This window comes from Rattus norvegicus, chromosome X (genome assembly GCF_036323735.1).
Source record: "Rattus norvegicus strain BN/NHsdMcwi chromosome X, GRCr8, whole genome shotgun sequence".
Classification (NCBI taxonomy): Eukaryota; Metazoa; Chordata; class Mammalia; order Rodentia; family Muridae; genus Rattus; species Rattus norvegicus.
The window spans coordinates 107,150,437-107,176,181 of NC_086039.1; the positions used below are offsets into that span (position 1 = coordinate 107,150,437).

Genomic DNA, 25,745 nt, shown 5'->3' on the forward strand with positions numbered 1-25,745 from the left:
ACCTAAATGCTGACCTTTATTATCATCTGATAGAGATAATAGAGAACTTTAAGGAGTTTATCAATAAATCACTTAAAGAAATACAGGAAAACTGGTAGAAGTCCTTAAAGTGGAAACAAATAAATCAGTGTTAAAAATTTTGAGATGGTTGAAAGGCGCCGTCCATCAGAATGGTTCTTGTCTAGAGGAAATACTCAGACAAAGAGTGGAGCAGAGACTGAAGGAAAAGCCATACAGAGACTGCCCTACCTGGGGATCCACCCCATATGCAGCCACCAAGACACTATTACTGATACCAAGAAGTGCTTGCTTTCAGGAGTCTGATATGGATGTCTCCTGAGAGGCTGTGCCAAAGCCTGACAGAATACAGAGGCAAATGCTTGCAGCCAACTATTGGACTGAGCACAGGGTTCCCAATGGAGGAGTTAGAGAAAGGACTGAAGGAGCTGAAGGGGTTTGCCACCCCATAGGAAAAACAACAATATCAACCCACCAGACACCCCAGAGCTCCCAGGGACTAAGCCACCAACCAAAGAGTATACATTGAGTGATCTATGGCTCCAGCTACATATGTAACAGAGGATGACCTTGTCTGGCATCAATGGGAGGGGAGGACCTTGGTCCTGTGAAGGCTTGATGCCCCAGCATAGGAAGACACTAGGGCAGTGGGGCAGTAGTAGGTGGGGGTGTGGGTGGGTAGGTGGGAGAGCACCCTCCTAGAGGCAGATGGGAGAGGGCATGGAATGGAGGTTTTGAGGAGGGGAAACCAGGAAGGGGAAAGTCATTTGAAATGTAAACGAATAAAATGATTAATTAAAACATAGATTTGCAGTGTTCCTTTTGTTACTAAAACCACATGGCCGTGGGCTTTTTTGTTGCTGTTCTTGTTGTTGGGAAATTTTTAATGGATGCTTCTATTAGGGATTATATGCCTAAAAATTGTTTACCTGATCTTGCTATAACTTTGGTAGGTTGTTACCTATCAAGAAAATCACCCATTTCTAATTTTGGAGCATACAGGTTTTCGAAGTAAGACATAATGATTTTTGAGTTTCCCTGTGTCTTTTTATGCCCCCACTTCATTTCTGATTTTGTTAATTTGGATATTGTATCTCTGCCTTTTATATAGTTTGGTTAAGCATTTGTCTACCATGTTGATTTTTCTCAATATTAATATTTTATAAACTTGACATACTTTACGGCATTGATCAAAAAATATACATGTCTGTTGTAACTTGTTTTTTCATCATCTGGGATGACATTTACATACCATATATCTGCTGAGTAACATTTATGGATATTTACATATATGTGCATAAATATCTTCTGATTTTGAACTAAAACCTTATTTTTTAAAATCTATTTGTGCTGTGTGTGTGTATGCTATCATTAGTGCTTCTCCCAAACATTATAATTAGTAAAATTTTGCACTAATATTTCCTTATATCAATATGTAGTGTACCCACAACAATGTTGTAAGTTTCCTGTATCTTTTCTTTTTAGCTCCAGACAAAGGATAATCATCCTGCTTTTATAATAAGTCCCTTTTCTACATAGATGGATAATTTCTTAATGTTTGGTGCTAGAATTCTGTCAGCTTTTGCTCTTTTAAAAATATGAGATTTTTAGCTTTGAACTATAATTCATTTTTCAAGAGATATTTTTTGAGACCCTTGTTGTCAATATGGTGTGCATTTCAAGCCAAACCGAGATTATTAAGTCTGAAACTTTCAGAAGTCAGGGAGCTCACTTAAAGTAGGAACATGACAATACCTATACAGGCTTATTAGATCATCCTAGAACTTTAAACACTTGCAGTTTCTACAGCTCAGGAGTCATTGGTGATTCATAGTAACATGTTCTGGTGTCAGTCTGTATGACACTATCCTGAAGTTGCTGGGCTAGGAATTCAAGGGTGAGAATGGCATGTATTCTAAAATGTAAAAGGCTAAGAAGAAAAGGAAGCTTGATGACAAATTGCAGAAATTTGGCTATTGTTTTTGGTGATACTAGTTTAAGTCTCTTATAAAATAATTGATGTCTTTTTTAAGTGTAGCATTCCAGTTTTCAATAGCAATGTGACCATGTTCATCCAGGATCAGGTTTCCAGGGCCCCATTTTAGAAACAAGCATAGCTCAAATCAGGCTGAGCTTAAGAGCATTCCATGACAAGCAGCAGAAGCTTTGCAAACTACGGTCAGAAGGCACATTTCATGACCTTTAGCCTGACAAATAGTGTGTGCATTGTTGCTTTATCCCCAGAGGAGGAGCACATAGGAAATAAAAAAAAAAAAAAAAAAAAAAACATGGTCAGAACTGCTGTAGAAACTGAAGCTTGCAAAGACATCTCCACAAGCAGAAGCTTATCAAGTCTTTAAGCACAGCCTTTGCCAGAGTTTTTCTCCCCCTGCTAGGACTTCTTGAGATTTTCAGATATATATGCTTCCCCATAATTATTCCAAGATAAGGGACAAATAGTGACACAGATAATACATGTATGGAACTTCTTTTTATTATTTTCTAAATCTTTTTTGTTTTATAGTCAAGCTTTCATCCCCTTCCTGGTCTGCTCTCTGACTGTTCCTGATTCTAAACCTCCTCCCCCTGTCTCCAGGAGAATGTCTCCACCCCCATCCCACCAGACCTCCTCATACCCTGGGGCCTCAAGTCCCTCCAGGGTTAGGTGCGGCTTCTCTCACTGAAGCCAGGCCAGGCAGTCCTCTGCTGAATCTGTGTCAGGGGCCTCATCCCAGCTGGTCTATGCTTCCTGGTTGGTGGCTCAGGGTCTGAGAGATCTCGGGGTCCGGGTTCGTTGAGACTGCTGGTCTTTCTCTGGGTTCACTTCCTCCTTAGCTTCTTGCAGCTTCTCCCTAATTCAACCATGGTGGTCACTAGCTTCTGTCTTTTGGTTGGGTTTAAGTAGATATTTACATCTGACTCTTTCAGCTGCTTGTTGGGACTTTCAGATGGCAACCATGATAGGCTCTTGTCTGTAAGCACACAATAGCCTCAGTAATAGTGTCAGCCCTTGGGGCCTCCCTTTCAGCTGGCACCCAATTTGGGCCAGCTGCTGGACCTCCTTTCCCTCAGGCTCTTCTCCATTTTTGTTCCTGCAGTTCCTTCAGACAGGAACAATTCTGAGTCAGAGTTTTTGAGTGTGGGATGGCAACCCCACCCTCCAGTTGATGTCTTCTCTTTCTACTGAAGGTAGACTCTACAAGTTCCCTCTCCCCACTGTAGGGCATTTCATCTAAGGTCCCTCCCTTTGAGTTCTGAGACTCTCTCACCTCCCAGGTCTCTGGTACATTCTAGAGGGTCCCACCAACTCCTACCTCCTGAAGTTGCCTGTTTCCATTCTTTCTGCTGGCCCTCAGGGCTTCACTCCTGCTACCCCCCAAAACCTGATCATGTTCTCCTCTTCCCTCCCTGTCCCCTTTTTCACCCAGTTCCTCCCTCCCTCTGCACCCCCCCATGCCCATGATTGTTTTGTTCTCTTTCCCAAGTGGGACTGAGATATCCTCACTTGGGCCCTTTGCCTTGTTAACCTTCTTGAGTTCTATGAATTGCATCCTGGGAATTCTCTACTTTCCCCACGATGATTCTAAGACCAGTAGTGACTTGAAATATATATATATATATATATATATATATATATATATATATATGGTTCTTCTTTTCGAGAGAAGTGTTATATACCCTTGCTTCACTATTCTTACCTTGGACCCTATGTTGAATATAATAAACTTGTGCTAATAGAAGTTTTTAGAAGTGAAGTCTTAGAGGAAACGTATTAAACAACAGACCTTTTCTTTACAGTAGTCATTATTAATCCTCAGTAGCTTTATATGGCTTCACTTAGTGAACTGTGGTTCTAAAATATTGGCCAGAAAATTCCTATAAATAACTGATTTATATGATTAGTGATTTTTAATTTCTTATTGTTCTTCATTTGTTAGTTGAACATTATTTTAGGTATCAACCATAGGAAAAGAATAATACATGTGTATAGGATTCAGTAATTGCGTTGAGCTTTGACACCTACCAGGGATTTAAAACATGTTCTCTGAAGTTAAATGAGGGATTATTGTACTTAATATTTTAATAAAGCACTTTATAACATTCAAAAATTAAAAATAACATTATATATCTACTAGTATATATTCAAGCTATTAAATGCATGGGTGAAGGAAAAGTTTTGTTTTAGATCATCTTGCTTCTCTTATATAGGGATCTGGAATCTCTGAAATCATTTTCATGAAACATACCTGTGCCTTTAGTATTATTCTTCTTTTAAGCCTATTGTCATTAGCCAAGTCTATGAAAAAAATTATGTGGTCCTTTTTACAAACATGGCATTTCAAACTTGGAATTTGTTGCTCTATTAAAATTTACAGTGACCGATGAAAGAGGAGATCTCATCAAAGACCCGAGAGGATCAAGATGTACACATTGAGTCCATGGCAGATCAACCTCATCCTCCACCTAAATTTTACATTGTTCTTTTCAACTGAGCTACCTAACTAACTGATACCTTGTCATTTAAGGTGACACATCTGCTAAGGAGTTTCTCATAAACACAGCCTCCTTTAAGTCCTCCCTGAATAAAGTTTATGCCTAGCCAAAGAACTCTCTGGAAGACATGTTAATGGCACTTTAAAATATTCTTATTTTTTTCTTTGAATGTCATCCATGAGGACAATGAATCTTTATCAAGTAGACTCTCTTCTTCAATTCCTCCAAGACAATTCCCACTATGTCTCCCTCTCAATGTCATACACTCATTTTTTTTCCATCTTTATTAACTTGGGTATTTCTTATTTACATTTTGATTGTTATTCCCTTTCCCGGTTTCTGGGCCAACATCCCCCTAATCCCTCCCCCTCCCCTTCTCTATCCCTCCCCATCCTCCCCCCACTACCACCCTCCCCCCAACAATCTCGTTCACTGGGGGTTCAGTCTTGGCAGGACCAAGGGCTTCTCCTTCCACTGGTGCTCTTACTAGGCTATTCATTGCTACCTATGCAGTTAGAGTCCAGGGTCAGTCCATGTATAGTCTTTGGGTAGTGGCTTAGTCCCTGGAATCTCTGGTTGGTTGGCATTGTTGTTCATATGGGGTCTCGAGCCCCTTCAAGCTCTTTCAGTCCTTTCTCTGATTCCTTCAACGGGGGTCCCGTTCTCAGTTCAGTGGTTTGCTGCTGGCATTCGCCTATGTATTTGCTGTATTCTGGGTGTGTCTCTCAGGAGAGATCTACATCCGGTTCCTGTCGGCCTGCACTTCTTTGCTTCATCCGTCTTATCTAGTTTGGTGGCTGTATATGTATGGGTCACATGTGGGGCAGGCTCTGAATGGGTGTTCCTTCTGCCTCTGTTCTAAACTTTGCCTCCCTATTCCCTCCCAAGGGTATTCTTGTTCCCCTTTTAAAGAAGGACATACACCCATTTCTTAATAACTCAGTGATTCCAATTAGTGCCGCCCATGAGTGCGTGAGTGTAGAACCTCTACTAGAGCTTGGACAAACTTCTAGGAGATTTACCCAGGAAGATAACTGGTTCACCCTCTCTCAGCAGTCAACAACTGCTAATAGTTCCTTGCCTAGGGGTTGTGCTTCATGAGCCCACATCCCATCCAGGGTGGAATTTCAACTACCAGTGCAAGTCTTCTAACGGAGGCGTTTTAGGACACATAAGGGTGCTTGTGACTTCTCTGGGCGTATCCTGAGCTTCAAATTCATGAAATTTCCTTATTAGGTACTCCTCCCGTTGTTCTTTTGCCCTGATAGTCATTGGCTTTGCTTACGTAGTGACTAGGTTCCATTTTTTTTAAATACAGTTCAAGATATTTCTGGTCAGAGGGCTTGAGGACAGAAAGGAGGAAGGGGGAACTAGATAGCCCAGAGGCATAATGACTCCCTTCGGATCTCACGTACTCTTGGGCTTTTTTGCATCTGGCTCCCCTTCACAGAGTCTCAAAATATGCCCCAGGCCTTCCACCGTCATTGACCAGAAGTCTCTGGAGGCAAAACTGCCTGAGTTGGAAGCCAGGATCCTCTAATGACTTACTACCTGTGAGGTTACAAACAAGTCAATTCTTCAGTCTCTGCCTCAATTTACCTAATTAAACTATGAAGATTATAAATTAATAAATTAGGAAAATGTTGGTAAAGTTAAGGAAGTAATGTGTGCAAAGACATCAGTGTGGTACACAGTGGTAAACATTCAATAAAATCTAGTTATAAAATAAATCAAAAACTAAAGTTTTTAAAAAGGCCGAGGAAGTGAGTCTGAAAAAACATGGGACCTAGAATGTGGGCAGGAAGAGTATTTCTGGGTAAAACACAATCTGACAAATTCCTGGACTCTGGACAAAGTAGGATTACTTTTATGGAGGTTGAGGTCAGGGGGTAGGGAAGGAGGAAGGGAATGAAGGAGAGCGAGGGTGGAGAAACACGTGGGAAGGGGATAGAGAAACTGCTGATTGTGGGGTGAGGGGAATAGAAGTGCTGAAGTTGGAAAACAGGTGCTCTGTCTCAAGATTGTGGTGTGAGCTGAGCCTCCTGTTCTGCTGCTATCTGTTTACTTGCTGATGCAGTAGACAGGCTGGCTTTCTCCAAGTCAGTCTCCAAAATCCCCCTAATGCCATCTTAAAAGGCAAAGTGTCCACATTCATCCTGGCCTTTTTCATTGAAATTTTAACTTAAAAAAATATTGGTTTCTCCAGTGGAGTTCTGGTTAAACATCAAGGTTCTCCTTGTCACTCCACAGGAGTCCTTTTGAGACACATTAACTAGTCCTATGGAGTCAAAAAGCCTGCAGTAGCTTTCCAGTATGCAACTGGGATTCTCTTTCTTGGTCTGGATTTGCCTACAGGAGGCTGAAACAGCCTGGGGGCATTTCCCAGCACCCTCCGCAGACAGCAATGTAGGTAAAAATGTCAAGGTGTGAACTTGTTTCCCCCTTAACAAAGATTCTCTCCCAGTAATCTTCAGTTTCTTTAATTGTACTTCTTGATTTCTCTGCCGTGATGTCTTAAAACAAGCTATACATAAAAAAATTGTAATTTTCTATAAACTAGCCAGGTCTTCCCTTTTAAGTTATGAAATGTTAAATTTCCAATTTTCACTTCCATCAGACCCAGAAACATTTTACTGGTCATTCAGGAAATCTTAAATTGTTTTAAAGAAATAGGTTTTTGTATGGTAGAGTTATTAAGATTTTAGTTCTTTGAAAGTTTAATTTCTGCAATGGTATAAGAAGAAGATTCGATTCAGGAAAAACTACGCTTGTTTTATTGTTTTGGAAGAGATACTGGTTAGTTATCCTGTAACTGTTAACAGAGAATCTTTAAGGAGCGAGACCCGAGTTCCTTGGATAAACTGTAGCCATTCCAGAGTTCACCGAGCCTATGAGATAAAGGATCCGAAAGAAGTCAAACTCCACGGTTGAAACAGACACAAAATAAACACAACCCACCAACATATAAGAAGAATAATTACGAAAGTTAGAAAGCTAGGTCAAAATGACCAAAGGCCACCGGGAGGAATTATTCATATAAATCTTCTTAGGATGGGTAACAAAATTTGTTCATTAAAAAAAGAAACAGGAAACAAATTCCTAATAGCATTCGGACCTGGAGTTCGGGTAAGCGAAGCCACACAGTTAAGCTGGCTCCGGGGAATGTAAGGAGCTTCAGGACGTTTTCTAAAGTGTTCTTTGTAGCGCGGAAGAGCTTAGAATGCGGTTAGTTTTACGCGTTGGCTCCCCTTTTCTGTAAATGCTTCAAGGGGCAACTTACTTAAGGCTAAATCACTGTAGACACCAAGTGTCAGCCTCTTTGCGCTTTGTGGGGAAACCGGGGCGCACAGCTCCGGAGCCCTTAAAAGTTTTGCAATGAATGAGTGAATGAATGAACCCGGACTTGAATGCTGAAGACTGGAAGTCAAGCAGAAACTTTCTGGGTTCACTAAGAGCTCAAAACTTGCAAACTTGGGGCTGGGGGCAGCCTGGGCTGCTGAGAGGGAGCCTGTGTCTCTTGCCCTAGACACCTGTTCCCAGGTATGGCTTCAAAATAACAGCCTCCGCCAGATACCAAATAGCCCCTGGGCTAGAGGAGAGCTGCAGATGGCTCCCGGGGGTCCAAGAAACTTTGTCCCCTTTGCCTTACCCCAGCCTTCTACTGGCTTGGAAGAAGGGAGTCATGGCAGCCCTAGGGTCTCCGTTTCACAGTGTGCATTTAGGGGGGCATACCCAGGTCTGATCCCCAATCCTGTGGGTAAATCGTTTCACTCGCTTTCCTGATTTTCCTTCTTCAATCAATGGAGCAATTAAATGACAGGGGATGAGAAAGAGGAGCCAGATCACTAGGAAAGTTACAGTGTTTCTTGAGGGGTGGGGAATGGGGAGTGGGGGTGGGTGGGTGGGATGACGGTGCGGGTTGTTTGGACTGTGGCAGAGCCGTGGGGCCCAGGCTGGGAGCGGCGCAGAGCGGGACCGGTTTTCCGGGGCTGGCAGCTGCCTAGCAAAAAAGTTTCCTGTGGAACAGTGGCCGGCGGGGGCGGGGGCGCGGGCTGCGGGCTCAGCCCAGGACCCGGGGGCGGGGTGCGGGCGGCTAGAGGCTGGCCTGGAGACCGTTAGAGAGACTCCCTCTGCCCCGGGGCCCCCCTGGCTCGCCTCCCTGCTGCGCGGCTGCCCACCTGGCGACGTGACGCTCCACCAATCCCCTTCGAGCTCCTCCGGGCCCCTCCGCCTTGCACCGCCCCCCTCCTCACCCTCAAAGGCGCACCCTGCCCGGGCCACTCTGCGCTCTCGCCGCGGAGCACCCTTCTGGCTTCTTCGTCTCCGGACGGACGGACGCTAGAGCTCTCTTCTCTTCCCTTAGCCAAACTTACTTTCCCGCCTCCCGAAAAACTCCGGCTTCCCTGTTCCTCCTCCAGCTCGGCTCTTGGCTCTTTTCCTCTCCACTTTCCTCTCCTCTCCCCGAACCACAAACCCACCGCCCCATTCCTCTCTCCCATCCCCTCCTCCCTTCCCGGGACCCCCAAAACTCTTCCTCCTTCACTCCAGACCTAGTCCCAGCGCGCCTGCTGGACGCGGTCTCCTGCGCGGTTCTTCTCGAAGCCATGGCAGGACCTGGGAGTTGGAGGGACAAGGAGGTGACAGATCTCGGCCACTTGCCGGTAAGTAAGGGACTCCGGGCCATCGCCCCCTTGTGAGCTTCTTTCTGTGGCTTAGAAAGCCTGGGGAAGAGAGTCCACACCCTCCAGCAGCCTAGGCCAGGACTTCGACGGGCTGTGGCTTAGGATGGGCCAGGGAAGCTGCTGTGCAGAATCATCATCCCGGAGCTCCTGGCTGAGGTGAAGGCCACAAAACGCAAAGGAACGGGTGAGGTTGGGGAGAAAGAAGTGGGTCCTAAAAAGGGTGGGGCCTTTTCTAAATAGAGCCCGCTTTGTCTAGCAGCTGTCTAGCAGCGCATGGGTACCTGTAATACAAGCATTCCCGGAAAGGACAAGTGGCGGACCACCCCACTTAACTTCTTTCACCAACAGAGATCTCTACCTATGGGCGGAGCCCCCCTCCCCCCTCCCGTAAAGAATGCAATGAGCACAGAAAATAGAAACGTAAGCATCACGCTGCTCTGACTTTGCAATAGCAGGTTCTAAAACTTTACCCCCACCAGGAGAAGGTTCTGGATTAAATACTGCTGGAGTGAAAAGAACTCGACGCCTCTTGGAAAGGAGCGGAATTCTGTACAAGCGTATTAATTTTTAAAAGTGTTTTATCTCTCTTAGATAATGAAATATAACTTTGTTCGTGGTTATCATGTACGGGGTCTCCTGTTAGTCAATGCCCAGTTGAAATTGATTGGTGGGCTATTAAAGCCCACTGTGGCAACACCGTTTATTTCAATGGCATCTGGTTTCTCGCTGATACTGGATCCCACCCAAATTCATTTTTCAAGTTCCCGTTTTAGATTGGCATTTCACTTGCACCCTCTTTTGAATGCAAAGGGCCCCTGGATTCTCCAAAGGAGAAATTAGCAGGCTCTGGGCTGGAATGGTCGCCAAGCATGTGTAGTTCAGGGCAGTGGCCTCCATGCCTCAAGAAAAGCTACATATTAACCTTGAGGTTATAGGACTATTCAAAGTCATCTTGCCTTAATTAATTTTGTGTATGTTTGGCATTTAAAGATACGTGTTGTTAATGATGACAGATACTTGCCTCCCTAAAAGCGGGACACTCCCCAAACCTCCCTTAATATTTTACATTAGAATGGTGTGTGGTGAGGGGGTGATGTACACAGGTAATATTTTAGCAAACTGTTATCAGTCATTAAAAGAACATATTTCAATACAAACCGTTGAAGAGCAACTATTAGAATTATGGTTATCATTGCAACTTCGTAAAATAAGGCCAAAGAATTTAAAACTTAAACTCTTTTTCTTCCCAGATACAGCTGAAATCACTTCTTTTCCAGGAGGTATGCATGAGATTTCTGGACTATGGAGACCTCAGTTGGAGTCCCTTCCGCCAGAGCAGAATTTTCCTATTCACATTAAGGTTGATTTGATCCTAAATAAGACTGTAAAGGCAGTGAGTGGGCTCCTCCCCTCCCCAGCCTGCCCTGGGGGAAGGGTGAGGTCGGTGGCGAAAGCACACGTGGACAAACTGAAATGAACTGCTTTAGAAAAAATGACCAAGTGGATGGATGAAAAAGACCTTAGAGAAATGGTAGCCCAGGGAATTCCAAACCCCCAAGGAACAACAAAGTAAAAAAGTAAAGGTGTGATTTAGCCCAAAGAATAGGACTAAATTCCCTGGATTAGCTGACGTGGCTCTGGCTTTGGGATGGTCTGATCTGACAAGAGTCCATGAGATAAGCAAGATCTTTCGAGTGTTCTCCAGATGGGTGAGGGTGGCAGTGGTTACAGAAGAGCAAGAGGAGATTGCTTTTTAATGTTGAGGCATATGGAAAAGACGAAAAAGCATAGGGTGCCAATGGTCTTTTCCCTCATTTTAAATCATCATCAAAGGCTCAATTTGGGAAAATTTTTATATTTCAGAATTTTATAATAGAGTCATTTTCTGTGCTATCTAAGCAAATCATGGGTAACTCTCCCCTTTCCCAGATTCAAATTCCAAGAAAATAAATATAGCTGGAGAGCAGCATGCTCTTCAATATTTCCTTTATATCAAATGCTTAGAGATTTAAAGTCATGGTTTCTGCAGTCACTGAGGTATAGGAGGTTTTTTGTTTTGTTTTGTTGACATTTAACATATCCTCAGGACTTCAAAAGAAAGGAATAGAGAAATTGATAGTTAATTTAGTTTGCATTTTGATGACAGGGAGAGATGTTCAAGTAAAGAAAATGGCCTAGGCAGTGTCCTTTAAAGGACACTGAACTTTGAGCCGCCATGTTGATGAAAAAGTCTTGGAGGCCTGGGCGTGGTCGGCCTGATCGGTAGATTGAGTGCTACCATGCAGAGTCCTGGGTTCAATCCCCATACTATATAGGCACATGTCAGCATAGACACACATATTGTTCAGACTATAGAAATAGAATTAAATATAGATTTGAGATTTAAATGTTATGTACTCTTGGTCATTGTTCAGTTTAATGTCCAGAAGCCAGAAACCCCGGGGTAGTACAAGCTTGTACAAGAATACAGATTGGAATTTAAAGAAAGGGGTAGAGATTTGAATCATAGAGGTTAGAGGTAGAGGGATCATGAGTTTGAAGCTAGTGTGAGCTATGAATAGCCTGGTCTTCAATGAAGACGCTCTTTCATAGCACAAAATAACCAAACAGTGATAAAATATTTCTGTGTTATTTTTAATTAGATAAGATTTTATTCCAAGAGCATTAAACAGAGGAGAAGAAAATGACATGAAGTTCACAATTGCAGATTGTATTGTGATATAATTATAAACCCTTTGTATAGGGCCTTAGAGACATAAAATAAGAAAGCCAATACAATTCTCAATGAGTAGGCCAATTCCATCATATTTATTCTTTGTTTTTAAGACATGGACTCATGTAGCTCTGGCTTCCTTCCAGACTGCTCACATAGCTGACACTAGCCTTGGGTTCCTTATTCTTCTGCCTTTATTTTCTTAGTGCTGGTACTAAAGATATGGGCCACCACACAAACATACTTATTAATGACAGGCTGTAACTTTTCCCAATTTTTAAGTAGATTTTAAACTTTCTATAGGAGAAGAAAAATACAAAGATCTGTGGTGTATGCTTCCTTAGAAAAGAGAATTGCAGTGCTTTATGTGTTCACACATCTTTCTAAAATAGTGCTTCACCTTGCTTACCCCATACAAGGGGTGTACTTATAATTTATTTATTCTATTAATTTTCTATTAATTTATGATTTGTTATATATGGCCATGTATTACTAGTAAGCCTGCATAATTCAATCCTCTTTATCTCCAAATCTAGCTTGTCTTTCACTGTGATTGTCCCCCAAGCCTTCTATGCCCAGTATAGTAATGACATTCCTTGTGGCTTTGCCCTTGGTATTTGACACTGCCATGTGTACTCCTAATCTATATTGGGGTCAGGATTAGACAGTCTTTGAGAACAGTGGGGGCCGAGGTGATCTGAAATAGTACATGATCCAAACACTATATTTGAATTACATTAAGTTTATATTTAAATATACCTTCCAGTTTTCCCAGTTTTCAGTAAGAAGACAAACCTTGACTTCAGCATTTGGCCATGACGAGCCACTTTACCAAGTCGTTAGCGGCTGTGTGGAAGCAATTTTGCCTTCAAGTGCCCAAGCTTTGAAATATCCAGCACACCATCCATTACAAGTAGAATAGTGCCTCAGCTTGACATTGTAATTCAATTTATTTTTCTCTGAGCCATGTTCCCTGTCTGTAGGACAGTGCGCACAGAACAACAGGGTACATGAACTGAAAATCCTCTGGATATTTTAAAAGAATAGTCTAAGGAAATTCTGATATTATAATTTCATATTAGCCCTAAAAAAATCTTTATATTTAAACAGGATTGCTAAGTAAGTCTCATAGAGGGAAAATCTATGCATGGAGTATGACGTAGTGATCTACAATGACTTTTTCCTCTCTAAGTCTATTGTGAAGCACACCCTTGCCACTGACTGAGTTTCACTCTAGACCTTATCTGATTAGAGGCAACACTTTAGAGACTACCCGTTATGTATGTGTAGATATACATATATATATATATATATATATATATATGTATATATATATATATATGTACATATACACTATTTGTAAGATTAAAAATAGGGAAAGAAAATCCTGTGCAATCTCCCTTTATGTACTTACACAGTGTTTATTACCTCCTTTGCTTTGTAACCAGGGGAACACGTTCCCTCACCTTTAAGTAAATTTAAGCACGGTTGAAAAGTACTGTGGTTAACCATGCATTGCTTTTTCTTCCTCCTTTACATAGGCATATTCAGCTTTAGCGATCAGACTTGGAGTCTTCCTTGACCAGCAAACACTGCCTCCTAGTGGTTGGTTTGCTTTCTTCTTCCACACCCTTAAGGAAATTAGCCAGCCAAGGGCTCACTCTTGCCTTCTTAATCAGAAGGAAAAAAACAGCTCTTAAATTCCAGTTTGCAAGGGCAACTCATTAGGGCTTTTAATTTGCTAAATATAATTCGGATATATAGAACTACTTGACAAATATTTTTAAAAATTGCTTAACAGCTTCTGGCTCAGAAATAAGTTTACTTGGCTTGTTGGTTTGTTTGTTTGTTTCTCTTTTTTGAGATAAGATCTAGCAATTGGGTTTCTTAAATTACAGTCCAGAATAAATGTGTGCTGAATAAAAATAGAAAATGTGATATAAAAATCTGTGCATTAATTTACAGGTCAGCACAGTTTTTCCCTCTTTTATCTTAATTTAGTTGTAAAATATATTACAAATGATAAGGATTGACAATAACATCAATGCTAAGTTTAATATAGTTTTAAAACTTGAAACTTAAAATGTTTTATTTTAATTAAAGTGAGTATTAAGGTCATTACGATTTTTTTTAATAGGAAACAACAAGATTTCTAACATTAGCAAAACTAAAGTAAGGGCTCTGAGATTTCAATAGTACATTTCTTCACTTAAAATCTCAATATAAGATATGCTCATTGATGAAGGACAGAAATACGATCAAACAAATTTACTAATAACAGTTAGCTAACTTGTTTAATTGTTTTAAGAAGTTAGTGGGCTCTGCAAGATGGCTCTGCAGGTAAACGTGCTTGCTGACAACCCTGAAGACTGGAGTTCGATCCCCAGAACTCATACAGTGAAAGGAAAAAATGGACTCCTGCAAGTTGTCCTCTGACCTCCACATGTGTACCATGGCACACATGTACAGAATGAATAGATGAATGAAGGAAGGAATGAAGGAATGAATGAATGAGTAAAATGAATGCATTTTTATACGTTGTTTCTCTTGAATTGTTACTGTGGTGAATATACTTCTCAAGGATATCTTTAAAAGAACTGTGCTAAATTAATAGTACCGAAAAGCTGGTTCTTAGTAACTGCTGCATTATTTACCTTTTTCCAATAAATCTTGCAGAGTTACAGCAAAAGTCGTATACCAGACAGCAAATGTCATCTGCTTCTCAAATTCTAAAAACTGTCATTTAAATAACATTTAATAAATGTTATTACATATATTAAACAGAAAATAAACTATCATTTATTTTGAATAGAGATATGCCTTAATCTACTTGCTTATAATCACCACTTCACTGGGTGATTATTTTAAGAAAGGATTCTGGATTGCTGCATTGAAAATAGTTTTGTCAGTCTTGTGAAAACATCTGGATTTTCAGATGAGAATCTAATATATTTCCTATAAAATATTAAGAGGTCAGAAATCACTGAGGACAATGCAATGCATTCATTTTACACATGTGGTAGAATAGCATAGCATAGCATAGCATAGCATAGCATAGCATAGCATAGCACAGAACAGAATCCCAGAGAATAAATGAGTTACCTAGAGTTGTATAGTTTGTTAATAGTTCTGATATGAAGAATCAAGAGAATATTGATAACCTGTGCCATGAAAAGATACTCAATTGAAACAAATGTGAATGGAAGAAGGAATACCCACCCTATCTTAAGGTTTTGCAGTCTAATTACATAATTTCTTAGTATTTGTTTTAATGAAGGACTATACTTAATCTAAGGACCTTATTACTCATTCTTTTGGAAAAAATGGATTCATCAGGGCACATGTTTTCAGGGTGCCTTTTGTTTTGTAAATTCTAAAGGAACAATGCAGATTGGATTTTTTTTTCAAGAAAACTGATCATTTTTGTTCTAATTTTTGTAGGATCCAACTGGAATATTCTCACTAGAGAAGACCATTGGTCTCGGTACTTATGGAAGAATCTATTTGGTAAGTGGAGCTGGGTTATTTATTCATGCTTTATTTCATAAAAGCAACAGTAATTGTGAGTCAAATTCTGAGAATGCAAATAAAATACAGTCAAATGCAAGGCATCAATATGAGAGGTGAATCATGTTAAAATATATAACTGATATCTCAAATGTCTTGTTTATTAATGCAAAAGAAAATAATTATAAAATCTGTTGAACCAATGAAAATATGATGTAAAATAAATAGCAAAAATTAAATTCTTCAGTTGAAAGGAGAAAAAAGTAGAATGTACCAAAATAATATCACTTGTTTTATAATACATTATCATCAGTGTTTTAGTTGTCTATATTGAACTTTAAGTTTAATGGTTTACTGTTGAAAGGCAAAGTTCATAGTTTTCCATATTAGTTCACATGACTCTATAAATGTATAAAGTGTGCTGAAGAATTTCTCAAAAAATGATATATTTATTTAATAATTATGTATTAAACATTAAGGATATTCCAAGAGCTATAATAATCTCTTGGGATGAACTAAAGATTGAACCAACTATATTTCCTATTCTTCTGGGGGTTATAATATGGAAAAATTACATATCATATATATTTATATTTTGTTTGAAATATCCACATATGTTATGTAAGTAAACACACAAACATAATTTTAATTGTCATGTATTAACTCTGAGAAAATTCATAGCAATATAGATGAATAAAACATGGAAGTTTATTTGGGTGAGAGGATCATTGTTGGCCTACTTCCTGGAAAGTTAAAATCTGATATCAGGGGGATAAATATGAAGTGTTGTCAAGGATATTGATACATTAAAGGCTGTATGACAGCATTAAGGGCTGACATGTATTTAGTCAAGCCTGTTTCTTATACTCTAAAATATGATAAACTTATACTTCCTCTATCTTATAATATTATTAAATATAAGGTTCTATACAAGGAAGTATTTCTTATTCCAAGGCCTTTTCCTTAAAACCATTATCACTGTCCCTAGGCTAATCGCTACTGCCCACTGACTACAGGTCATGTTTTTACTGAAAGTGTAGCAATGTCCTATTATAAACCTACAGAAAATATCTCTTGTCATTCAGACAAGAGTACCCTCTATGAGGACTTGTCTGGAGCAACATCTTCCAGTAGAGCTCTTCTCCCATGTATCTGCCAACACTAGTGTAAAAGATGCTTTTAAAATTTTGCACCAAACCACAGTCCACATACCAGCAATAGCAACATAACCATGCCCTAAGTGTAGAAAGAAGCTTAGAGAGCACAGGGAGCAGAGAAAGTGATCATCAAAAGTACAACCATTTCTTTCCCTTCAGATAGTTTCGATCTTACATATAAGCCGAATTGATTATCTACAAACTATAAATGGCACAGAGCCAAGTGTGTTGCTTATGCTGTGTTGCATTTCCTATTTGTTACCATTTTCAATTTTGCCTCTCCATCCAATGATAATGCACCTTATATATGGGCAGGAAAATACCTTTTTGATGACAGACACATTTAGAATATGCATATGGTCTATACATATTTCAATTCCTGAGTTTGTGTGTATAAATGTATATGTATGTATAATTCTTCTGACTAAGAAGTATAAAGTCTTCTCCATCACCAAATTTTGGAAATAAGGTAAGAATTAAATAAACATTCATCAGGAGTCTGATGTCCTCACCAGAAGAACAAGAAGAGAAAAAGGTATGTTATATATGATAATTTATTTTTTAAAAACTCTGAGGCTAGTATTTAATTAATAAATTTCACCCACGATGAAGATTTAAATATAGATTTTTTTTGTTGATGTAAGTCAATGAATACCATTACACTTTATTTGAGAGATATAGTGGATGGTGTTCAATTCTACTTTTACATATCCTGTAGTTGTGTTTTGTTTATTTATGTTGAATGCGCTCACTGTTTCTATATTCACTTTTGGGAGACTTGCATTGTCAACTTCCTTAGACCAAACAAAATAAATGCTTTTTTATATCAACTTTTAGTCTAGCAACTTCTAGAATTTTCTTTATGAAGAGCTAATTTTATATCTGGTAGGAAGAGCTTAAGACAGAAGACTTTTATGTTCTTTGTAGTTTGAGGCTTCTACTAATGAAATGCCTGACTTCTCTGTTACTTCTGAAAGATATTCACAGGCATAGAAGCAGGGTTGATGTTTTCTGGTTCTTTTCCTCTCAGCAGTATAAACATGTCACTCCATTCCCCTTGGTTTCCATAGTTTCTGAAGTTGAATGTGTGTTTGTGTATGCGTGTGTGTTTGTGTATGTGTGTGTACTTGTGCATGTGCATGTATATGCACGTGTGTGTGTGTGTGTGTGTGTGTGTGTACCCTCTCTCTTTCTTGCCCCACCCAATAGTATTCTTTCTAAGTTTTTGTTTAACCCCTTGCTGAGTGTAGGGGGAAGTTCTCTACTTTTCTATGTCAGCCTCCCTCTTAGCTGATCCTCCTCTGCCTCTGACATATTTTACATCATTTGGGTTCCAAACTAGTTTTTTCTTCTCTCCAGAGAGGACTGTCATTCTTACCTTTTTCCTATTGCCACGGATCCTTATCTGTACTTAGGAATGAATAGAATTCTCTGCCTTTTCCTCCAGGTAGGGAGTTTATTCCTTTGGAATAAAGGAACTGGTCTACTTTCTAGTGCTCCTCATTGTGCTGGTGTCTCTTCCTTAGCTCTGTGCCATAAATACAGAGATGCCTATATGTCTGCTTCCCAAGACTTTTGCCTTTTGCCAAATTCATGCCTGACTTTTCATAAATCGCCTAAAAATACAGGATTTCTTCATGTGTGCTCATTGGTATGTCTGTTCCCACTGTAGCAGTACATGAGCGCATGCTCAGTACTAATTTCTCCTTGAAGGGGGTGCCTTTCTTCATACTTAAGACTTGTGGGCTGCTTTGAGCCTTCTCTCTGAATTCAAAAACTGTGAATATATTTTGTATACTATTTAGCTTTTTCTTGCTAATACGCTAGGAGTGATTCTCTTTCTTGATTTTATATCTTCATCTAACGTGAGTTTATATAAATTTCTTTTAAATGAATGTTCATGAAGCAACTATTCATTTTATGGTGGGATACATCAACTTCCAAGAATTTTTATAGGAACCTATTCAGATCCATGGATAGAAGATTATTTTCACTGTCAGATTTTTCTAAGGAAAAATTTGTCCCAAGATATTGATGAGTAAAGCTCTATATATGACATAAAGATTTCTCTGTCATTCATGACCCATTTTTATTATACCTCAAATTAACTTTTTTTGCAAAAAGGTTTATTGATACTACCATCATAGAAAATGACATGATTAAGTTGTCATTAATTTTAAACTGAGTATCCTTTTTATACTAATAATTCTACCTTTAGAAGTTTACGATAAATACTCCAGATTAGAAGCACAGAAAAACTCCTTGCAATGTAAAGTTAGCATATTTTGGTGAGGACATAGCTCCTTTGAACCAGGCAGATCTAATTTAGTACTTAGTGCTATGCCCTTGAATCAGTTATTTTTTACCTCTGACTATATATATATTTTTGTTTAAAAAGTCTACCTTATAAGTAGACTTTACCATACTTACCTTGTAAGTTTTGAAGAAACTGTAGGAACAGTGTTTATAGAATGTTTGACATATCGTAGGTTTCCTTTAAGACATCTATTACTGTCATTATTTTTAGTATTGATTTCACACAAAAGAAGAACTAACACTGGAATTGATAAAAAAAGGAGTTACCTTATACTTGGTACTTCACTATTTTGTGAAGCAGTATTTAGTAAAATGACAGAAGTATACATAGTGTGCTAAATTACATATTATTCCTCTTACATCCTTATTATAGTTATGCTAAATGTGCAGATGAGAAATATTGAGTTAAATTATTAGATTAGTAAGATATTGGGTGATTTCCTAGTCCATATTTTTTGCTAGATTGTCTTTCCAGTTATAAAAACATGTCTGTGTTTTACATAGATATGTAAATATATTTTGTATTAGACATTGCATAACTAACCTATACAACAAAATGGAGATAGGATACCATTCAAAGTTAATGTGAGAGTGACTCACAGGGCCCTGCGCTTTTTCAGTGCAGCCAACCACATCCCCTGCTGTTGTTTGTTTTGGTTGAAGTCTCTCCGATGTCTTCCAGCTTGGTTCCAAGGTCTCCTTCTCTGGCAGGTTTCCAGCTGTCTGCTGAGGTCTGTGCACATTGAAATAAAGACTGAGTCGCACTCTGCCTTCTAAGTCTTTTCCGTTCTTTCTTTTTATTAGACACCTATCTTCTCACTCTATCCTCATTTCTGTCACTACAAACTTGACTTGAAATTGTGGACTTCTTTTTCCTTCCTCATTCTTGGAGAAGTACTGTTCTTCCATTTTCCCCCAAGTAGGGTTAGAAATGGTAGATTTCACTTTACCTTTAACTACTAGGTTCATAGCTTGTGATTAGTATTATGTTTCATTCTTAAAAAATTTGAGTTTTAGCTTGCATTGTTGAAGCAATCTATTTTCTGAAACACTGATTTGCTGTTATTATGCCCAGCTATCTCTCTTGGGGGGATGGAGCATCATTTGTGTACTACGATGTATATATGAAGATTGGAGAACACTTTTGTAGAATACGATTCTCCTCTACCTTCATAAGGGCTCTCCAGATTAAACTCAGATCACCAGGCTTATACTGCCAGCTCCTGTAACCACTAAGCCATCTTAATAGCCTATAACCTATGTCATTAGTTGGCACCAGGGATGCTAAGAATGCAAAAATGTATTAGGATGTAACACAACTCGCCTAAACATGATATTAGCAAAGTAAAGCAGGCAACAGGACTTTCTGAGTGAACAAAATGACCACAATCTTCATGAACTCTCAGCTGAACTGATAACATCTGAAGTCTGCTCCTCCATTGCCTTTGGCATGTGATGAAGTCAGTAAAAGGAACTAAATGAGACAAGGCAGCCATTTCAAGCAAAGACAAACTCATTTGAAATTCAGTAAAAATGTGTAATATGTAGGTAGTTCTGAAACTGAAACTTACCATGGATGTTGATCCTTGGCAGATCTGAGTGAAGAAATCTTCCCCTTGGTAATCAGAAAGTTAATTCAGGAAAATAATAATGTGGCATTATAGTCCCGAGCAAATCCCTGACCTGTTTTTACTCCGGAAGTGCAACAATAATAGTGGAAAACTCGTTTTAAAAGGCTGTCTAATGTATGGCTCTTAAACACTGCTACTGGTTGCAAACCTTACCAGACAGGTGGGATTTAGGTTCATTAGCTGCATTTTCTGCATTTGAATTTGGAGCAAGGAATGGGAAAAGACAGGAAGGAAAGAAATGTCTTCAAAGTTGATGACATACAATTTATGATATTTAAAATTAATTTCCAAAAATATGGTGCTGACATTTGAGTTGCCTAGCCACTAGGTCTATTGGATGGGAGAGTGAATATTTTTTCCTTTTAGGCTGAAATTATACTGTTTATTTGCCTACCAAATGTCTAGCACTGTGAATGCTTTCTTTTTAGGTAGGAAAGTTTCCTCACATCCTTGCCATTTTGCAAATATAGCTCAATTCAGTCAGCCAACAAATATTACTTGAGTGCCCACAGAGAACACAACACTGGGCATTTTATCATACATTGCAAGCCTCTAAGGCAGGAGCTGAAGCTGAAGATTAATCAAAGCCATAGGCATACCAAGCTATTGTCCCTTCCTAATACAACATCCCAATTCCAGAGCTTGGCCATGACTCTACCTTCCTCCCATGCCATGGTTTCTTTTTGATAATATGCCTCTGGTATAAGTATTAGTCTTTTCCAAGTAACATGAGACTGCCCTAACATAAGAAGTATTAAAAGTGGGGCTGGGGATTTAGCTCAGTGGTAGAGCGCTTACCTAGGAAGCGCAAGGCCCTGGGTTCGGTCCCCAGCTCCGAATAAAAGAACCAAAAAAAAAAAAAGAAGTATTAAAAGTGTGTGTGTGTGTGTGTGTGTATGTATGTATGTATGTATGTATGTATGTATATGTATATATACATATATACATTGTTTTGAATATTTAAACCACTCATGATGAAAGTTTCCAAAAGTTATTGAATTCATATTATGTACCATATATTGAATTGAGTAGAATGTAGTAAGATAATCAAAACCTATTAGGAGGCAATTTTTCTTGTCTTACTTAACTGGGACCCCATATTAGAGGAAGGAATGATGCTAAGAGGAAGCAAGAATGATGAATTCTATCTTGGCAATGGCAACCCTCAAACCTTGGAATGGAGGTGGGCATCTGAATTTTAGGGTTGCATGGTTTAGTTTGGTTTATCAAAACTTGTGTGTCTCAAATAATCTTGAAGAAAGAAGTAGTATTATAGTTACAGAAGAACGAGTCATGCATGAAGTTTTCCTCTAAGATCATTAATGTAGTCAATATAAGGATATGCAAGTCTTAAGCACATGTATAAAATCAGTCATACTCCCAAAGCAAATTCAGTTAAAGTGGTTGAAGAATCAAGAGTTTCTGCTTTGTTTTAGCCTTTAGTAGTTTCCCACTAGGTCACCGTCACATGCCATTAGACACTTTATAAAATAGCCCTTGCTTTATTGAAACAAGGAATTAGAATTGGTTTTAGGGCTTCTCAACGTTTTACACTTGTGTACTAATGTCTAAGATACTATTGCGAGTAGTACCAAATGTAACTCTGTGAGTGGTGTAAACACGAAAGTGGAGGTTCTTAGAAATATATTTTATTCAGCAACAGTAATGGTAAAAAAATTACAAAGAAACCTATTAGCCAAATCAAATGAAAATATAAAAAGCGAACAAAATACACAAACAGGACTTCAGGCTGCAGTTTTTATTTTTCTCTGCTTATCTACACCAATATTATAATAAATTGCCCCTCTACAAAAGCATGGGGAAAGGAAAAGGAAATTAGATGTGAATTTTGTGCTATTAAGTTGGAGAAATAATGGCACCATGGTGTCTTATGGGGCATCTTTTATTATAAAATAAGAAAGCTTCTTTAAGTTTGCCTTTTTAGGCACAGTCCCTTTATGACTAGAAAAAAAGAAGGTTGGATTGTTCAGAAACCTTTTGAGGTGGGAAAATATTGATTATATTCTAAGCACTGCCAGCAACATTTTGTATAAATCATTAACTCCAAGTTAAATAAACAAACAGAAAAAACACCGCCATGATGAAAAAGCACAGGTCTATGAGTCCTTGAAGGACAGCTTTTCTTGACTTTGAGAAAAATACTATGATTTGTGACTTTAACATTATCCACTTTTAGAGACTGTGGCCTCCAGGTCTAAACACATCCTTAGTTCTTACGTTGCCCCTGGCTTTTTGCCATTATTGCCTTGGCATCTCATAAGAGCACTGTGATGTAAACACCTTACCTATTTGCACACGAGGGAAGTGAACATGGAAAAAATAACCAACAAACTGACTAAAGTAGTAAATTAGACATTTCAGAGGAAACCCCACATTTCCCTAGTCCATAAGTGTGTACTCCTAGCAGTCTTCTTAGCATGTCTGAATTAGACTAAAAACATTCTATTAGATATCAAGGGAAAATAAGTATCGGTTTGCCCCAAGTGTAAAATAACCATATTTACAAAACAAACAAACAAAAAACAAATTAAGCTCAGGTCATGATGAAGATCATTAGCAATGTGTCCCTAGAACGCACTTCTTTTCCTTCCTGATGAGCACTAAGACTGTCAGTCTTAGGACCTTTGTCTGAAACTTAATTGAATTTCAGAACTGGATGGGCACAAAGAGGTAGGCTTTAAAGAGTGCTCAAGTTCATATCTGCACTCCTCCTCAGACTCCTAGAAATCATTGAATGGTACAGCAATGCTTGCTGATAACACTTCCTATTATCTAGTGCTCAAGGTTCTACTCATGAGTCCAGGACCATTCCTCAGTTACTGTTCCTATTATTGGTCACCCCCCAAGTAAAAGGAAAACACTGAAGAATCATGTAGAGTTAGGGGCTTGTAGGTAACTGATTTCTTTTTCTTTTTATGATCTATTTTTATTATGTATACAGCATTCTGCCTGCATGTATGTATGTATGCCTTCAGGCCAGAAGAGGGCACCAGATCTCATTATAGTTGGTTATGAGCCACCAGGTAGTTGCTGGGAATTGAGCTTGAGACCTCTGGAAGAGCAAAGTGCTCTTAACCTCTCAGCCATCCCTCTAGCCCATTGACTGATTTTTTTTCTTTTTAAATGTTCTCAAATTTTTAAAGATTTATTTATTTCTTTTATATGACTGCTCTATCTGCATGTACACCTGCATGTGAGAAGAGGGCATCAGATCCCATTACAAATGGTTGTGAGTCACCATGTGGTTGCTGGAGCTCAGGACCTCTGAAAGAGCAGTCAGTGCTCTTAACGTGGGCCGTCCCTCCAGCCACGAGAACTGAATTTTTTATTAACGAAAATCTTCAGTAAGAAAATTCAGAGGAGGAGCTATTAGCAGTTGATAGCTGCGGCAAGAGACAGTGTCAGTTTTTCCTAAGAGTGTAGCCCACGGTAGACTCATGTCCCAGTGGAAAGGAACATATCCAAAAATACATGGCCAATAGAAATTTGACTTAATGGGCTTTTAAAGAGGGGCATGATGGTTGACATGTAAGTGGGTAAAGTAGGAATAGATACAGAAGGAGTCGGCGGAGGCGTGGATATGATCAAAACTAACAAAACTAAAATAAACATGTTTCGATGTGTGCATTCATAATAGATATGCTTCTAGTAGCACATATAAAGATTAGACTGAACAAAATTTAAGGACCCCTCTTTCTCTGCTTAAGAACATAATTTCTCCCAGAAAAGACAGGAAAAAAACGACACATCCCTTGGAAGGTTACACAGTGGCAAAGGATGAAACATGGAGGTAGACAGGAGGGGGTTGGCATTGCAGACGTGGAGGTGAGAAGGAGATGTGTGCTGTTTTAAAATATCCTTATATTGTTCCAATCAGGTGGGACTGCATGTTTCAACAGAACTTACTGCTTGAGCTTTCCCTAGTGGTTAACCTCTACAAGAGTTTTGTAATCAGCCAAATTCCTCCCACCTTGACATAAAACAGTGTTGTGATGAAAACCAGTCAGAAGGCTTGGAGTGCATGTCTAAAGAGTAATTAGTCTTTAAAACTGTTATACAAGTTCTATTGAAAGCAGGGATTCAAGTGTACTTTTTCTCTATTTTGACTATCCTGGAGTACCCAATATAGTGAATTGCATATGGCTGGAATAGAAAGACATGAGGGATAAATAAAAAGGAATCATTTCCTGTTTCCATTTTCTATTGTCCACATTTATGTTTCTCTTTACCTTAAATATTATCATTTAACAAAGAGATAATTTAAAAAAAACACTGTGAATCCAGAAAATCTATATTCATCACTTTTGTACTCTTTGGAACAAGCACGGTACTTTATACAAATGGTGTTTAGCATGTACTTCTTCGATTGAAACTAAAAGCACATGTGCAGAAGTGACCTCCTCTGAAATGACACTTTACTGGTAGCTCTCTGCAGATGTACCTTGATGGAAAAGCCCTATGACACCCTGCAAAGCCATTACTAAAAACAGCTTAGCTTTTCAAATTATACCACATAAGTAACTTTCTATTCTGACTTTTATTTCAAAAGATGGTACTGTGTAGAGATAAATATTTCCAAAGGATGGAAATATTAGCCCTGCTTTTTATTACTCTCTCCTGAATGAGTCATTTAGGACACTTGAAAGAGTATTTTTTTCTCAGGGTACTGTAGTTTGCTGTAGTGTTGTTGGCATGGCCAAATAAGATGGTTCAAGAGAGCTTCATACCTTCAGGAAGATGTCTAGAACATGTACAAATATTTCCTGACTTGGAAAATTGGCAGCCATTAGAAAGAAAAACACATATAAATAAGAACATACAAGTTCTTGCTTCCCTTCACCTTCTACCAATGTTCGCCAGTTTCTGAACTATCCTAAATTTTATTATGCTTTAAAAGAAATTAAATGGCCCAAAATAGTAAACTTTAAAAGATTTAGTAGCATAAATTTTTTAGCAGCTCTCCTTCTCCTTCCTTACCAGCTCTGTTTCTGTGTCCCTACTTCTTTCTCCCTTTATTCCCTCCCACTCCTCCCCCTATCTCTTTCTCACTTCCTCTCTCCTCGTTGATAACAAACTTGTCTTGATTTACTAGATGCTTTTCCAGCCCCAAGGTCCTGCAATACTATTAGTCAAAGACAGTCTCTCCTCCCTCCCTCCACCCTGCCCCCTCTGTGTGTGTGTGTGTGTGTGTGTGTGTGTGTGTGTG

At 39.0% G+C, this 25,745-nt stretch overlaps 1 protein-coding gene across 3 annotated transcripts in view; it reads left to right on the forward strand.

The window, feature by feature from the left end:
• The first annotated feature begins 8,717 nt into the window (after positions 1-8,717).
• Nrk (Nik related kinase) overlaps positions 8,718-25,745 on the forward strand; it is a 97,264-nt gene continuing 80,236 nt past the window's right edge. The window contains exons 1-2 of one of the 3 annotated variants that reach the window (XM_063280008.1): positions 8,718-9,173; positions 15,349-15,414. In XM_063280008.1, coding sequence (XP_063136078.1) covers positions 9,117-9,173; positions 15,349-15,414 — 123 coding nt within the window. In that variant the 5' untranslated portion in view covers positions 8,718-9,116. The remainder of the gene's footprint in view (positions 9,174-15,348; positions 15,415-25,745) is intronic. The other 2 variants (NM_001411591.1, NM_001191797.1) reach the window with 2 other exon arrangements.